Genomic DNA, 18,607 nt, shown 5'->3' on the forward strand with positions numbered 1-18,607 from the left:
GCTGCTGTTTAATAACATGAACGTATTATTATCTATAACAAATAAATCAGTGTATTTAAAAAAGAATAGTGATAAATAGAATGCGCTGCATCCAGTAACTGTGTTTGTGCAATTATTTCATACTGCGCCACATCTGCGATCATCTCAGATTGTTTTGGACAGATGATGGTATACGGAATACGTATTTCTTTTATAAAGAGTTTGTTGTCCCGCTGCCGGTGTTGTGATGTGGATGATAACCGGGATGTGTTGCGATGTGGATGATAACCGGGATGTGTTGCGATAAACCCTAGCCTGGCACTGACTGCTGTGCGGCGGTATAGCGGTCCGGCGCTGTTGCTATGGGCTGCAGGTTGCAGTCCCTCACACGCTATAAGCCGGATAGCCACTCAACGCGCTACCCACACGTGGAGGTGTGCCAGTGTCCTTCCGCTGCTGGCGGAGTGATCTGCAGCGGCATTACAGGGGGAGGGGGAGTACACCCGGGCGCTGCCCTATTTCCTCGGCTTCTCCCGGCAGTCGGAGCTCAGATTATCTCCGGTCGTGACGGAGCCACTTCGTTGTCCCCAGTGTCGCCTACCCACATCCCTACCCCGGGATCCCAGGTCCTTTTAGTCTTTGTTACCTCTTGGTCGCCCCTCTCGGTGCCCCCCTCCCCTCACTGAAGATGTCCGGCTGGCAGGATTACGTGGATATGTTGATGGCCGATGGCAGCTGCCAGGAGGCCGCCATTGTCGGTTACGTGGACGCCAAATATGTCTGGGCAACAACCCCCGGGGGCATCTTTCAGACAATAACGGTAAGTGGATGTTCTTACTCCTGAGCCTATTCTCCTTCCTACCAGACATGCACCTGCTGCCTTGCGGGTACGGGTATATGTCTAATGGAACCCTCATCGAGCCCCTTTTATCAGCACCCCCACTCCGCAGGCTGTTAAGATATTCTAAATGATGCTCTGCCCGTGAGTGTGGGGTTAATAAAGTGAGTGACCTGGGGCAGATTCTAGGGGGCATCTCTCTGATCCCCTACACCACTTAGTATCATTGAGCAGACACTCATCATGGACATCCTCTCTCCGCTGATCCTCTGCATGTGATCCGTTATTTCATCCCTATGAGAGGCGGCTGCGGCCCGTCTGACCGGTATTTCCACATCTAGGATGAGGTAGATGCGCTGGATCAGGCCGTGCTATCACGATTTTTTTTTTTTTTTGCTTAAGAAGGATCTCATTTTTGCGTAGCACCAAGTCACTGTCAAGATGAGATTTACGCACATGACGTAACCGGCTTTTGTGAATCCCACCCCCCTCGTCCATGTTCTTCTGCAAGATGGCGTGTACCCATTGATTTTTATTCTTCACCAGTACTCTCACCCTGGAGGGCAACGAGGCCATCCGCAGATTGCTGTTCTGCAACCTGTGCACCACACATCCCGTTATTTAGCTCATTCTATATGTAACTACGTTTTGGGGGTTACCTTATATTTCCTTATGATATATAATATAACATCGTGTGTATGTGTGTGTGTGTGTATATATATATATATATATATATATATATATATATATATATGTATGAGATTGTAATGACCCAAGGGTTTAGGGGCATCATCACTAAGAGTTTATTTCCCACGTAGCTCTCTGCAATCATTCATTGATTAGCAGAGTAATATTGTGGCCCCATGCAGCCGTATAGCATAGTTAAATGCCATTTAGCGTAACCCTACATCCTTAAAAATATTAGTTCGACCGATCCGTTGTCATCTGTTAGTGACCTGCTGCCAATCAGGAGAGAGGCATGATCTGTTTTAAAGTCAGGTGACCGGCTTGTCATAGAGATTCCTACAGAATGAATTAAGCGACACAATCCTATTTGCAGCAGTGTCTCCCATTGACAGCTGCCTCCGCTTCTCAAATACAGATCCTTGGAAATATCATATTGACTTGATATTTCACTTGGATTATAATGTATGAGTTCCAACCGCTTAGATTCCAGAATGTCATCCCTGGATTGCGTTAAAGGTCTTTCCGCGCTGTCCCAACTGCATTTCAGATTTCTAAGACCACTTTATTATGATGATGACTTTTTGGGGGGTTGTGTAAATAAGCCCACTATATCCGTCCGTAAGCCTATGGAGAAGGCCGATAAGATAGCTCTTTCAGTGGGGGCACTTATGAAAAAAGTATACTGCGGGCTGCGTTGAGATTACTTTCTCGCAAGAACCATCTTTATACATACCTTTGGTTGATAGGACAATCAGGTCATGCATCTTTAACATAACCATAAACCAAGGCAGAAGGTGAGTTGTGCCAGGTGTCTGGCATTTTAGATTTGTGCTTTTCGTTGAGTGACTATGAAGGGTGAACGTATTGACGTTAACGGTATGTCTTTTGCAAAGTTCTATGGTAGGCCAATCTAATCTGGCCCTAGGTGTGTTCTTCCTTTGCTTGGGTAGATATCGTGGTCCTGAGCATTGTTTGCTTTGTAACGTGATAGACTTGTCAGCCCGTTTTTTTTGTGTGAATTAGAATTTAAGGAACGTATTATAAAAACTGGGGCAAGGGTGTAAAGTAAGCTAGACATGGCAGCCTACATGTTAACACAGACTGCCTAGAGCAGCTTTAGTGAGAGTTCTTGGTTCCTTGTACCTCTTTTGGTAGTCACCAGCATTCAGACTATTGTCTGTCATGCCATGTGTTTGCCTCACCTGATCACATTTGGGGTTCCTACATGTCTAACAGATCAGGAGAGCTAATACCTTTTTAAAATGAGGAGAGTGCGATTTACATTATTTAACTAGACTAGAACGCGAGGTGATACAGATAGCTTGGTGTTGTGGCCAACTGTCTGGTATCCCAAAGTCAACAAAAGGCCTCCTTGCGCTTGAGTGAGAGAGACAGCTCATTTTATTTTTACTTATTCTTGTTTTGTTAATGAGTTTACTTTAGTTCTTGCATATAATGTGGTTCTAACTGTCATTTATCATAGAAAAAAGATGTAAATTTGTATAGAAGCTTTTCAGATTTAAGAGGTCTCTCTAGGTGTTATGGCATAAGCCGTGAATATCATCGATCGGTGGGATCTCCTACAAGTCACAGAATGCTCTGATTGCGTCTTACAGGCAGGGATCGGTGCACGGTGCCAGCAGCTTAGCGTGGTGGCCGGTTTCCATAGAAAGAAGTTGAAAAAATAAAGATCCCTGCATGCTGACAGTTGATCCATAATTAGTTTAGTATCATGGAGGATAATTCATCCAGTCTCTATTTACAAGCAGTAATTAGACTGTGTGACATATCTTCATAAATGGCTTTAGAGCTGTGAAAGTTGGTGCATCAGATATAAATTTTATGCCAAGATTTTCTTGGGTATGATTATGTCATTGTGCATGTGTCGACATGGGCTTTGCGTGCAGAGTACATGCATGTAACAACCATGCATATAAGAGAAAAAAATAAGGTGGTTGGGGCTTTTGTGAAAAGTCTTTATCTTCTATTGCTTTGGTGGGTCTGAGGGGGGTTTTTATCTTATCGTCTAAATAGAACTATAGCATAAATACAAAAATGGCATCCACTGAACTGAAAATTACCCTGGGACTTGTAGGTTTAATTTAATGGAGGGCGGAAGTCCCTGTGTCTGTTCTTACATGTATCGACAGCTGCACGGTTTGTTTCCATTCATTGTGCGGCACTAATCTGACAATGGCTGTTCCGCTCTTTCTTCTCAGATGACACATTTGCTCGGGCCTACAGGACACAGAATAGTCAGGCCTGGAATGACTCTGCAGTTATTCAGGAGGCCTACGCTTCTTTCTCCCCGTGCTGCTGATCAGAATGAACTCCCAGCAGGCTTCAATCTCAGAAGCAAGCGAGGTGGTGCTTCCGATCCAGCAGAGAGCTCCAGAATATTTTCATGGAGTTTTGTATATTAACTGTTGTGTTTTTTGGAGATCCATTTACTGAGGTTTCCTTTATAGAAGGATAAAAGCCTTATTGGCTACAACAATAATGTCTTGAGTTCTACAGCTAATGTTTATGGTCGGTGAACAGTATTGAGCTTTGATTACATTTTTCTTTGCCAGTCCTTCTTGCAGCATAAAAACCCCCCAAATCCCAGAACTTTTAAATACTGAGAGAGTTTAGAGGTGACTGGTTTGGAGGATAGAAATTATGAGGAAAGGATAAGGGATCTTAATATCTATGGCTTGGAGAAGAGGGGGGAGATGTGATAGAAACATTTAAATACTTAAAGGGATTTAACAAAGTACAGGTTTATTTCAAAGGAGAAGACGTATATTTAAATCTAAAGTCAGATGTAATGTTACTTTACAGAGAGGGTCTTTGAACATGCATGGCATAGGCATAAGGCTATATCCTGACTATGGGCCTGGACCAAGGACTGATGAAGGTCTTTAGAAATGGCCGACTAGATGGGCCGAATGTTTATCTGTTGTCAAATTCTGTGATTGTCAAGTGTTTTCTTATGAACTATATTTATATTTGCATTATGGATCGTTTAACAGTGTTAAGTATTATGTACGTGAATTACTCGCCGTGGTAGGAAGTAGCGCTGGTTGGTTCACTAGGAATAACTAGAGGAGGTGAAGTTGGGGGCTTAAGGTGTTAATATTGTGTATGATTTACCCTAAAATACATATTGTCTGTTGTGCCAGCCTGTGTAAATAGCACATTGGCAAAATAAGTAGATACATGGCACAGAGCTGTGTACCTGCGCTTGATAATACACACTCGCCATTCTCTTCTGTTATAAGATGCACTTTATGGCCACCATACTTCTTGGGTCCCCTTGGTAGCATGTTAATGGGAGGATTTCATCAATAAAGAAGGTACTTTTATATGTTTAAAGTCATCCTGGATAAAAACAGCTCACTTAAAGTGCTTCTGACACGTGCCACATATCCATATGCATGTTTTCAGATCTAACAACTTGGGTTATTCCTTTTTATTAAGTTATTCTGCCATTTTCTGAAGGTCATTTTTCAAAGGGTGAATGTTGAAGAAAGGGAAGAGAACTTAAAGTAGAAGTCCTGGGGGGGGGTCTTGAGCATTAAATCCATTATTGTATAAAGCAATGCAGGCTGGAATTTAACCTAATTTTATTCCAACAATCTTTTGTTATCTGTAGACCTGGAGGCTTCCATTGTTGTCAGTCTTTTTTTTATTATTTTTATTTTATTTATGTCTTTTCCTGGCCAAACCCCACACGGAGCTAATGATATGCATTAGAGAGTGTGAGTCTGGGTCGTTGAGACTGAGCCTTTCATTGTGTAGTAAATTAGGCTAAAATGTGTGAACAAATACAAACGTCTAAATGCAGATTCCTGAAAACAATGTTAATGTAAAAACTAGAACTATTTCTTGTAGTATGGTGCAGTAGCTTAAAGATTTAATATCTTAATAACCCTAAGTGTAAGGGAAGTGTTCCGCCAAGATTGTTTTTTTTTTTTCTTTCTTTTTTTCCCAACAATCCAAAACAATTTTCCAAATATTTTATATATATATTTTATATTTTATATAAAATATAATATTTTATATATATTAAAACGTAAATGATATCGCTAGCACAAGCCCCACTGTCAACACTACCCCTTTACTAACACACTTTTTAAGTGGCACTGTTGACTATTTTAAATGAACGGTCTATAAGTCCATTATAATGCTGTAAAAATAATGGAAAGTGCAAGGCTGGAAGTGTAGTTGAGTCCTTTTTACATCTTGTAAAGTCACCCAATCTGTGGTTTCTTGTATAACCGTGCAAGTGTTTGCGAAACGGCTAGAACACCCCAGGAATGATATACAATGTGAAGTAATCAGTCTTCAATTTCTGCTTTCACGACTTTTTGTAATTACCAGAACAAAGTTCATTAACACATTTATTTTTAACATGTTACTATCACATGCACTACTTCAGCTGTTCCCTCTGAGGAGGGGAAAAAACAACATGGCTTCTCACAGCACCTGGAATATACTGGATTTGGCGCCCGATTGATTAGAAAACAGACAATGTCTGCTACTGTGCGGTATCCTTACAAAAAGCCCTTGACACCAGCGGGAGGCTTCTAGCTTCCAGGCTTTGTCAAGCCCGCTGTCCTCACGGTGAATTCTTGACATTTCGTCAGGTCACTTGACTCTGTAGAGCACGGGGAGGCTGCAGAATTATCATCTTCTACAAACATATAAGCTCCTTCATGGCCCTTTCATTCTAAGATCTACAATAATGCTACCGTTGATATAATGTGATGTTCGACCTTGAGTGCGTCATAAAACGCCCTCAGACATGGGCTGCTTCATGTAGAGAGACGTGTAGAAACGTATCTGTCATTTGATTTTTCTACTTGATGCTCCCTGTCACATCAAGCTGCTTTAAAAGGTATGAGATACTAGAGTTGCTTACGGAAGCCATTCTTCCAAAACCCTCTGTGTATTACATCACAGCAGTCTGACCTCATACAACCACTTCCAGCCACCTTTCAGCTGGAAGACCTTCAAGAAAATGCCCTTTCTGTGATCAGAAATTGGCAGCCAGAGCAGTGCCTAGGGAACAAATCGAGCAGCCCGGGTGAAAGCTACAGAAAAACTATACATTATGTTATAATAGAAATATATAAACATATATACCTGAATAGTACATGTAAGCCAGCCGTGTTACCTTCCCGGGGCACTTGAGTGGTTTTTAAGGAGATGTCATTGATAAAATGTTTGAGCCTTAAATGCAGAACTGAAAATGTGGTTTTCTTCAATGCTAAACTATATTAGCGTTTTTGGTCTAATCTTGCTCCAATACATTTCTGTAGACCGGGTGGCTGCCATTGTTGTGAGTCGTGTGATATTTTGGGTGGCTTTTCCTGCTCAAAGCCAAGCTGTTTCATTATGGCAATGCAAATGAAATCACTTGCTCCATAGACTTTGGAGCATCTGTGTGATTAAGACCGAGCCATTCAATTGTTCACCACAATCAGTAGGATGATAAGTTTGAGCGTTTAGTAGAGTGGGTTAATAGAACAGCTAGAACATATACATGACACATTTGCAGCTTCATGAAAATATTGTATCTCAAAACTTGCAGAGTTTTAAAACAAAAAATACAGTATTTTTGGGAATTTTCGTTTTAATTTGATATTTGTAATAAACATTTAACCAGACCTTAGCTACCAAAAGATAACCTTATTCTGCTAAACTTGAACGAAGATTGATCTTGGTAATTATTACTCAGTTTTATAAGCTGGTGGACCGTGTAACTGAAGGTTTTATACTATACTGGGGTCTTTGACTCCCCTGCTGCTGATCACACAAGATGTGATCAGGAAAACAGGGCTGCAGATCCCTGCTTCTCCATCACCATGAAGTTTCTCCCTCTTAACTAAGCACAGTAAATAGATACCCTAAAGATATTATTGATCATTAATGTATCTGGTAGGTAAAAGAGATCCCAGTGGGGTGTGTGTAAGAGAGGGATCAGTTTGACCCTCATTGAAAGAAATATATCCAGATGTAATTGGTTGCACCTTCATTCTGGATCATCTGAAACCGAATGCTTTTAGTGTCCATAAATAACAAGCGCTTGGCCGGGAGCCATGTACCCCCATTCTGGAGGGGGTTTGTTTATCTTGTTGTTTTCTTTTCCCCAATGTACTTTGAGGCTAGCTGGCCTCCTCTAGCATAGCTTGCTGTGCCTCCAACTGACTTCCAGTAGGCCAGCATTCTTGTAAAGATGTGTTAATTGAAATAGTTGATCTCGACCGTTATACTTGTTAATCTGCACACTGTGAATGGTTTAGAACAGAGCTTGGTCCTCATTAAAACTGGAGTATTGTGGCAGAAGCTCGCCATCACAGCGTGCAGCTCACGGGAGCATCTGCATTGTTCCAGATTATGTGTTCGCTTGAAGACATAGTCACGTTCCTGTAAGAAGCCCCGCTGGTTCACGTGTGCTCAGATTCTCGCGCATGAATCTGTGATGTTTAATGCAGTGCTTTCCAAAGTGGGCGATACCACCCCTTGGGGTGCAGTGGAATGATCCAAGGGGTAGGGGGGCGGGAGAAGTATCTGGTGCAATTGGGAAACGTTGACTAAGAATAAGGGGGGGGTGGAAACGAAGAAAGTAGAAGAAAATTTTGCAAAAACTTTCGTACGTGTTTTATCTGTTGTGCGACATAGTCATAGTGATACTTTATTTTCCAAATAAACACACAAAGTGGGCGCAACCGAATACTGGGGGGCGCTGGAATCATCCAGGGGGCCCTGAAAAAATGTTTTGTTGAGGGGACAGTAGGCCAAGTAAGTTAGGGAACCTCTTTATAATGACCCCCTTGCATGGAAAGCACTGCTACTGATCAGTTGGTGCCAATCATTGACCACGGAGGGAGCTGCAGCTTTTCTAGAAGATAAATGATTTCTATGTACTTAACTTTTAAAGAATGCATTCTAAAGTATTCATGACGGTTCATAGGACCATTATACAGTCCTTTCAAGAGAGAAGTGTATTAATTCACCACATTTTAAAACGCATTTACTGAAACAGGACTCTCTACAACCGATGACAGATGATGAGTTCAGTAGGCCCAGGTTAGGCAGTTGTGCACATAATGCTTACCTGACGTTACGAGATGTACAGTCTATACATGAAATAAATGATGTTGCTAACGCAACACAGAATAAACTAAGGCTTTTTTTTTTAAATAATATAGGGCTGCAACTAACGATTATTTTAATAATCGATTAGTTGGCCGATTATTTTTTCGATTAATCGATTAATCGGATAAAAAAATACATTATTTTAAATTGAAGAAAAATTGCAATAAAAAACGTACAATTTACACTTTCATCTCTTTATTGCAATGGCCTCTCTCTCTCTATTCACCTTCTTATTTTACTGACATAATAATAAAAGCTACAAGAACCCAAACACAGTGCTTCTCAAACTAGGTTTTAATACAAAGTTATTAGTAAATATTAATTCATATGTTAACTATTTTTCATATTTAATAAAAACTGAGAAAAAAGCCTTGTTTAAATTTTTTTATTTACCAAACTGCCCCCAGTTATGCACATCTGACCCCCAGCTTGCCACTCTGCCCCCATATATGCCTTATACCTCTTATATGCCAGATTCCACTGTGCCCCCTGATATGCCACTGTGCCCCTGATATGCCTTATACTCCTTATATGCCAGTGATATGCAACTGAGCCCCCTGATATACCTTTTACCCCCAGATTTGTTTTATGCCCCCCTGATATGCCTAATATCGATGTCTTATACCCCCTATATGCCACTGAGCCCCCTGATATACCTTTTACCCCAGATATGTTTATGCCCCCTGATATGCCTAATATCCATATGCCTTATACCCCCTATATGCCCTAAAAATTCATAATACCCCCCATACACCACTATAACTCACCCATACACCACTCTGGCTCCTCCCCCTCCCATACACCACTCTGACTCCTCCCCTCCCATACACCACTCTGGCTCCTCCCCCTCCCATATGCCACTCTGGCTCCTCCCCCGCCCATACACCACTCTGGCTCCTCCCCTCCCATATACCACTCTGCCTCCTCCCCCCCATACATCACTCTGGCTCCTCCCATACTCCACTCTGCCTCCTCCCATACATCACGTTGGCTCCTCCCCCTCCCATACATCACTTTGCCTCCTCCCCCCTCCCATACTCCACTCTGCCTCCTGTGAACCTCCGTTTCTGACAAGACACCAGGGAGCCGGGTAGAGAGGCAGAGTGGCGTATGAGAGGGGGAGGAGCCAGAGTGGTGTATTGGAGGGTGGCTCCCATACACCCCTCTGACTCCTCCCCCCTCCCATACACCGCTCTGCCTCTCTACCCGGCTCCGTTACTGAAGGCACTTTCATTGCAGCTTCATAGAAGCCTCAGTGTAAGTGAAGGGCAGTAACGGAGTCTGTCTGTGCGATGCAGACCCTCACCGGCCATCAGAGAGGATGATTCTCTGTTAGCCGGTGGGGGTCTGCATCGCACAGACAGACTCCGTCACTCACCTTCACTTACACTGAGGCTTCTATGAAGCTGCAGGGAAAGTGCCTTCAGTAACGGTGCCGGGTAGAGAGGCAGAGTGACGTATGGGAGGGGGGAGGAGTCAGAGGGGTCTATGGGAGGGGGGAGAGAGACGGAAGTGAGAGACCGGCCGACAGTGAGGGGAATCCAGGTCCCCTGCAGCGTTGCGGGGGATCTGGATTCCGGTGTTATAATCCGATCTCTGTTTGAGGTCGGATTATATAAGGAGAGGGGTTTTTCAGAGCATTTGCTCTGAAAAAAAACTCTTTTTATAATCGATAAAAATCGATCCGATTAATCGATGATGAAATTCGTTGACAACGATTTTCATAATCGATTATTATCGATTTTATCGATTAGTTGTTTCAGCCCTAAAATAATATATCTCTGATTTGAAATATCAGTTTAGGGTTGAGTGGCATGAGCTCAATTAACAACTTAGAGGGAGTATTTTATTGTAACTTAAAAGCCTCATAAAAAGGATGTAAATGAATTGCTTTACAATACATTCTTTAAAAAAAAAAACCTTAAGCAGAAGCTGCAGCTCCCTGCCTTCTCCATGCACCGATGATTCCAGCCACTCAGCAGCTTGTTGAAGTGCGATGATGGTTGGAGTGTCCCTTTAACAGTAGGGGAGAAAGCAGTTGCTTTGTGAATTTAATAACTTTCACAATTGTGGACCGGTATAGCCCACTTTTAAGGCTTTAAGGACATAGTTAATAGTGCAACCATTCCTGGTTTATATACGCTTGCTTCACGAGAACAGACGCAAAACAGCACACAGCTGAGCTTTTTGTGGTGGAAATGGCCTGATAGTTGTAAGTTGTACACGCAACAACCCACCACTGAGCAGCCATTTGTCCATTTACTTGTACCCTGGAACGAGGAGACTTTGTCTTTATCCTCCTGATCATTATTTATTTCAAATCCAGCATCCCGAAGTACAGATCCAAAGCCACACAACCTGTGTCACTGTCCACAGAATTATGGACTCTCGTATTGCATCCATTGTAGCTGTTCTGCATACGTTCTATGTAACCTGCTGGAGATGTCTAGGCTGTGCATATGGAGGATATATTATTATATATTAATAATGGTGGAAAGAAGACCAGTCTGTTGGATCCCATGGGGATCCTACCAACCAAGCTCAAATATTTTAGTAGTTGCTATGGTAAGACCACTTTTCAAACCTTTGGAATTCCTTCAGTTCCATAATGCCTGGTATCATATCTTTACATCCAAATTGCTCCCTTGTGTAAACTTTTGTAACCCAAGGATTGTTTACAGACGTGTATTAATTACACAGTATAATAATGTGTGCCAGAAGATAGTACATAGACATAATGATGATGATGAAGAAGTTTGAAGGTCTACAAGAAAGATCCTATTGAGGTAGAACTTTATGCTATGAGATGACCACAGCTCTTCTATGTATCCACTCTTTCTTTGTGTACTTTACTCATCCTTTCTTAATGTTCATTATGTTTCCATTTTATTTGTAGCCTGCAGAAATAGATGTACTGATAGGAAAGGACAGAGAAGGATTCTTCACTGGAGGACTAACCGTCGGAGGAAAGAAATGCTCGGTGATCAGAGACAGCCTGTATATTGAGAACGATTTCACAATGGACATCAGGACAAAAAGTCAAGGTGGTGAACCCACATACAACATTGCTGTAGGCAAAGCTGTAAGAGGTAAGATCCTACCAAATGATAACCATGTAGACATTTTACCTTGCTTGTTATTCTTTGGTCTTTGTCCTTTGCATGCCCAACCTAAAATACATTTAAGATGCCTGTGAGGGGCACTGTTGTCAATCCATTCTCTAGACACATGCCTGCACTAGCTTTGCACCATTCCACACCAGCTGTAAATGCTGCAGTAAACTCCATGTATGCGCACACACAATGCTAAAGTATTTTTATAACGGTCATTATATGTATTATTGCATTTCAGTGGCCAGTAACATTTAATCAGTGAATATCACACCAATCCTGCAAATTATCTCCAATAATCAAAAAGCAATCGTCTGTAATAGATAAGTGTCCCTGATGCTCAGTACACCCAAGGGTATACTAAAGCAATATCTGGAGCATGCAATCACTTATTATAACCGCAAATATTTATTACACATAATAACAGCATTATAAAAATCATTTCATATAATAAAGTTCACAAATGGCTGCGCACAAACAATTGTTATCCCAATTACTTCACAAGTTAGTTCTTTACAAGTTTTATATATATATATATATATATATATATATATATAATTCTCTGTTTAGTGGATGTGTGCGTGTGTATATATGTATGTGTGTGTGTGTATATATATATATATATATATATATGTGTGTATGTATGTATACATATTATGTATATAATATGTGTGTGTGTTATATACATAATGTGTGTGTATGTGTGTGTATGTATATATATATATATATATATATATATATATATATATATATATATATATATATATATATATATATATATATATATATGTGTGTATATAATAAAAAGAGCGGGCTTTCGATGTGAAGGGTATTGTGTTGATGGGCCTCACGCAGGTGGAATACATCAGCGATTCCTCCTTACGGCGTAATAAGTTGCTTCGCTTATCAAGTACGTGAAACGCTGTAGCAGCAGCCGCTGATTATAAATAGCCTTTAACACAATAAAGTTCTGTGTTTTGTTCTAAAATTACATTGGAACGTTTAAAATGTAAAGGTCATGTTGTCACTTGGCCATATTATTAAATCCTGTATCGGCTGTTAAATTGGGTAAGGCTTTTTTACATGCCTTCACTGATACAAGTGGAGCAACAGGATGCCCGTATAATAATGTGCACATTAATGGGGCGTTTGCCAAATCTTTGCATATTTCACATCCTTTCCATAGAAAGCGAGATGCTCTAAAGGGGACAGCAATGTCCTTATAACAGGTTCATATACCTTTTTAATGTAATGTGCAGCCCTATCCGGGGCTGTGAATACACGGGTAGAGAGGCCGGGCTTTACGGATCTCCGATTTAGGACAAAATTGAACCTCGGCCTCAACTCAACTATTAAATTGGCTTCACATTTTTCCAGCAAGGGAAGCTTAGCTATCCTAACAAACAAAAGTCTTATTTCAAAAAGTAATCTTATAATACATCAGTATTCAAAGAAATCTTACAAAATGCCGCACAACATTCAAGCATCTAAAAATATCTAAAACCGGAAGAAAGCCCAAATTGCTACGCATTAGAGTGGGGCCCGGAATACATCCAACAATATATATATATATATATATATATATATATATATATATATATTATAAATTATATGGATATTGGTATTTTTTTTCCATTTAATGGGTGAAATCAAGCTAAAATTGCATTGTGTGGTATGAGGTACGTTGCTGTATTGTCTGTAATTGATAATTGTAACTAATTCTATTAAAGTGTGTTAATCTTTTGTGTTCATCCTAAAATTGTGATTTAGTTATTGCTTTGTTACATTCTAACATTTTTATCCTTTTCTTTTTTTCTCTCTCTTTCAGTCTTGGTCTTTGCAATGGGGAAAGAAGGCGTCCACGGAGGTGGTTTGAATAAAAAGGCATTTGCGATGGCAAAATACTTGAGAGATATGGGATTTTAGTTGTTAGGTTGACTTACATTCTAGGGGGATAAAATAAATAAAAACACTAAAAAAAAAAAAACACATTGCTACTAAACTTTCCTGTCTGATTGTTTTATCTGGGAAATTTTATTAGCAACACCCGGGGTAATGGAGGATGAAGCTGTGTCTCCTTTGTATCCCTGTTTTGGTGGGGAAAGTTGTAGTAGTTTTTTTTTCTTTTTTTTTTTTTTGTGTACTTCAGCAATTTGGTTTTTGTCATTGAAATTGGTGTCCAGGAAAAGGACGATCCAGTTGTTCTGTCTGCTAAGTATACCCTTCCAGGCTTCACTTCTGAGCAGCATGTCCCTACATCATGAACATTGACACTACCAGACCGGAGGTGGTGGTTACCGATGACCTGTTTACTAGGATTTATTGCCCTTCTGGAGTTTTGTTAAGTAAACTAGACATACATCATCAGCAGTCATATAATTTGGGGGGGGATGACACTTCTGGCTTTTTTTTTTTTTTTTGATGAAGCAACACAAAAAGTTGTCTTATTCTAGAAGACAAACAGCTGAACACATTGTCAAAGTCTTTCTTGCCGCAGGTTGTACTCAAGTGTTACCCTTTTGTTTGAGGGGTATGTAGCTAAATCTAGAGCACTTGGCATTGGATTTAAAGCCCCGCGTTGCCATAAAGTAACCCTGCCTTGTGCCGTTCGCTTGTATTTCAGACAGGAATATTTCATAAAGTCGGGATGTAGCGCTAGAAGCTGAAGGCCTATAGTTACGAGAGTACGGCAGGGCATGGGGGGGGTCAGATCACTAAAAATGGGGCAGGCTGCTGTTCTGACAAACACTAGTCAAGGCACAGATTGTACATGCGCTGGATCGATGCCTTTGAGATCGGTTTGAGCGAATACATCGCTCGCCTTTTGTCTTCCTTTGCTCAAACACAGATGACGGGAAAATTCGCAAGCAGCATTAAGCCGCCAGCCTGCGTTTTATATATCCGAGGTTTAACCCTTTCTGACTCAAGAATCCCTCCTGTAACTGCAGGTTGCAATGACCCCCAATGTCTTTATGATAAACATTGTTAATCTGCATGTTCAGTGCAATAACAAAATGTCTTTAAGCTAAATGGATTTCCATGCCAAATATACCACTTTTTAAACAATTTTAAAGTCATTAGCTTGACTGATTCTTCTGTTTCTTGCTCGGTGGATGAGTTAACCCTTCCCAGCTCTCAATTCTATGTATATCTCATTAACCAGCATGGCCACTTAAAGGCTTTCTTGAATGAAGGGAATACAGTAGAGGCATGTGCAGGACAAAGTACCTTTTTTAAACAAAAAAATTACCTGTTTTTGTGACAGTGGGTTCCCAGTATGTTACTGGTGTGGGATCCCAGTATGTTACTGGTGTGGGATGTTATATAGAATCCCAACTGTCCGGTATTGACATATACAATGATATAGTGGAAACTGACTTTTTTTAATGTATTTAGCCATATTTTATCAAGCTGAACACAAAGCCGAGTACCTCCCACGGGTGCAGCAGTGGTTCCGGTTCTTAATATCGGGGTATTAAACATTCTTTTAATGCCTGAGAAAGCTGCAAGCTACAGCTTGAAAGTTTTAAATAACACAGGGAATTTTATGTGAACGCACCGTAATCAAGGGCATGTGATTCGAAACACTAGTGAGATAACGCTAACCGTTGCATTAACTGAATTGAATGGCTTCTTTGGTTGTTGGAATTCAGTTGGGATTATGGGAATTATAATCCGACACACTAACGCGCTCCAAACGGGCCACTTCCATACTAAATGTTGGCATATGCTACTACTAGGACCGACTAGAGCTTCAAACAGCTAAAGCATCGAGTCTCTCGACTTTTTTTCTCTTGTTAGTAACGACCACCTTCAGTCTAGTTAATATATTGTGTATATTGGCGGTTAACATTGCTGCTGGAATATCTAACTCAAAGGGCGTCGATGAACTGCAGCCCTGCTGCTGGAAGACATTAACAGCGATATGTTTGGGTTGTCGGATCCCTGGCTGCAGAAAGCATTCATTTTCTTGTATGAGTTGAAATGTGTATAACCCGATTGTCAGTTAAAACGCGCTACTCGCTGTCTATTTAATACGAAGACGACCATGAATTCTATGTACTAAAGACGAGTAGAAGGCTTTCTTTAGAATGACCATGGCTGTATTGTGATAGTTCTGTATGTATTCTGTGCCATATTCTTAAAGGGTGAGAGGGGTTTTAACTGACATAAGGCTAGTTTCTTTGGAATGGCACTTCTGTAAAGACATTGGTATTTGCTTCTGTTTTTTGGGTCTCGTGAATCATGTACGAATGTTAATTTGTCCTTTTTCGCTTTCCCTGCACTTTTGTTACATCTGAGATACAGTCTAACTCATCTGATTTAATATGCATTTAAAAAAATGCCATAAAATATTAAAACACCTTGTTTACAGACAGATGAAATTAAATTTATTCCAACCAATTCTTTAGTGTTATGTGTTTTTTCTTTAAATTGTATATGAAATACTAGTTATCAATTAACACCAAATTAGTTTAATGCTACTCACCTTTTGATGCTGCGTATCATTGGTAAGTCTAATACATGTTCAACTCCTTGACCTCGCTTTCCACAATGAGGGGCCATACAATCTTTCTTATCCCGCAAGATTGGCTGCCCCATATAATGTGGAGAGTTGGAGCGGAAGACAGCATATTAATATTCCACTATGCAATATACAGGACCTGCTCGGCCCTTCTTCAACTCGTAGAAGTTACATTCCAAGTCTATTAAAAAAAAACTGTTTCAAATCCTTTTTTGGATTTGAAGCATGCAACTATACAAAATCTTTCCTACCTTTTGCATGCATATATCTTTATGCTATATTTAAAGTTTATTCTTTAGGCAATGTTTGAACTAAGATTAGATCTATGGATTACTAGGCCCCTGTTTCAAACTAAAATGTATAATCGGGTGGCCCTGTATAAAGCATATTTGATTCCCTTCCTTGCTTGCTTATTGAACTGTGCATTGTGCAGGGGCAGATCATGCAGACATTCACCATCGACGGTCCTGTGTGAAGCATAATAAATTCAGGGACTTGAAACCACAAATCTACTGCGAACACCTGCCTTAGTGAATACATTTCAGTGGGTTTCTGACTCGGAAATTAACTTTCACCGGAACGTTCCAATGTCTACTTGGGTATTAACTGTTTGGGCCTCAACGAGAGGTAAATATCTCTTCCTTGTAACACATGCTGCGATCGTCCTCATTTTACATGGATAAAACATGAATTACATTCTCTTGTGTGTTTGAGTGAATACACCATAGCAGATCTGTAGTTTTTTCTCTGATGGCTTCATTACATAAAGTGTTGAAGCTTTTTTCAGTTTCTATTAGAACGTCCTGTCAATGCTTGCGTTTGTGTTATGTGACATGTGACATGTTATGTGTAGCTCAGTGGGTAAGATGTTTCAGGTACCACAATGCTCCCTCACTTCCGATGTGACATTTCAAAATCAGGGAAAAGGACATTGAGTAGTTATCTGATGGCAAAAGAACGTGCCATCTGCCCCCATGGTGCTTCGTACTAGAGCCCTGCGTGGGACTGCTTTTTTTAATCCTGCTCCCGCCCGCTCCCACCAGATTTTTTGCCCAATCCCGCCCACTCCCGCAATGTGGGTGTTCCATTCCCACCACATTTGTGGCCAATCCCGCCCGCTCCCGCCACATTTGTGGCCAATCAAGCCAATCTCCTTACCTGAACTGCAGTTTTCCTGCGCAGTCCCGCAAGGCTGCCCTCGAGTTGCTCCCTCACAGTGTCTCTTCTCTTGCTCCGCCCAGGAACAAGGCAGAGTCACGGGAAGTGACGTCACAACACGTTTTGTTCCTGGGCGGAGCAAGAGAGGAGACTCAGTAAGGGAGCAGCGAGAAGGCAGCCTTGCGGGACTGCGCGGGATTACCGGGACCCGCAGGTACAGAGCCTGACTGCCCGCTCCCGCCCGCAGCACCAGCAAGACCGCCCGCAAGTTTTCTGGCCCGCGGGACCCGCCTCCCAATGCAGTCCTCTACTTCGTACCACATGCAGGTGAGGGAGACCAACTCCAATCACAAGGGGATGATTCTTCTTATGGTCATCTAATAGTGTGTTCTAGATAAAGAACTTTATGCACAAAGACTGGGCTGCCTAAATAGCTTCAGCTACATGTCTATTTGATTTTACGGCAGTGTTGATTCCTAACTAAACTGAACACACTCCATTGCATCAGAGAACATACATCCCATGGTCAGTAGTTGGATAATCAATATGGGCACTAACTAAAGGATCCATTGGCTAATGAGGCCGACTCCCCACAAAGCCTGAACCTTGAAGTCTAAAATCTTCCTCACTGACGTGACAGAGTCTGGCCAAAATCCATGATTGTCGGTCGCAACACCTAATCGTTCAGGAAGAGAATGCATTTAACAAGTCCACTTAAAATGCACTTTTCCACTGCGATAAGGGGCAAAGGGCGTTTAAATAATATTCGTTGCATTCGACGTGTCTACCGCTGAAAAAGGACAAGCTGGTGCAACACATTGGTTGGAGGCTGTGGCAATACTAAAGACAAACAGTCAAATAGAATAAAAATAATGGAACATAAATCACAATCCTCAAAAGATTTTGACCACTTTCTTCTCTTAAACCTGTAGGAAATGGTGAATCCATATTTTCCAAAACCTAGTGAGAACTAACAGGCACTCAACCAATTCCAATACATCTGTAGGTGTAAAGCCAATACATTAAAAAGCCAAGCAGTGAAAAGAGACATGGGAGTTTATTCACTAAAAGGAGAGTTGTGGTGTAACACCCTTATTCACTGTGTAATATGAAGGCAAGCACTGGCGGGAGGTGGGAGCTGGCCCTGTATCATGTATAGTTCAA

The 18,607-nt window shown here is 41.2% G+C and overlaps 1 protein-coding gene across 1 annotated transcript; it reads left to right on the forward strand.

Moving 5' to 3' along the window:
• The first annotated feature begins 493 nt into the window (after positions 1–493).
• On the forward strand, positions 494–13,747 carry PFN2 (profilin 2). The gene is made up of 3 exons (XM_053458950.1): positions 494–799; positions 11,547–11,739; positions 13,589–13,747. The coding sequence occupies exons 1-3, from the start codon at positions 668–670 to the stop codon at positions 13,684–13,686; spliced, it is 423 nt and encodes a 140-aa protein (XP_053314925.1). The 5' UTR covers positions 494–667; the 3' UTR covers positions 13,687–13,747.
• Positions 13,748–18,607: the final 4,860 nt, after the last annotated feature.

The sequence above is a fragment of the Spea bombifrons genome, chromosome 3 (genome assembly GCF_027358695.1).
Source record: "Spea bombifrons isolate aSpeBom1 chromosome 3, aSpeBom1.2.pri, whole genome shotgun sequence".
NCBI lineage: Eukaryota > Metazoa > Chordata > Amphibia > Anura > Pelobatidae > Spea > Spea bombifrons.

What these genes read in the sequence shown, in the direction of transcription:
- PFN2 (XM_053458950.1), top strand. Translation starts at nt 668, where the DNA reads ATGTCCGGCTGGCAGGATTACGTGGATATGTTGATGGCCGATGGCAGC. An exon ending in GCATCTTTCAGACAATAACG is followed by an intron (nt 800 to 11,546) that starts GTAAGTGGATGT and finishes TTTTATTTGTAG; the next exon opens with CCTGCAGAAATAGATGTACT. An exon ending in TGTAGGCAAAGCTGTAAGAG is followed by an intron (nt 11,740 to 13,588) that starts GTAAGATCCTAC and finishes TCTCTCTTTCAG; the next exon opens with TCTTGGTCTTTGCAATGGGG.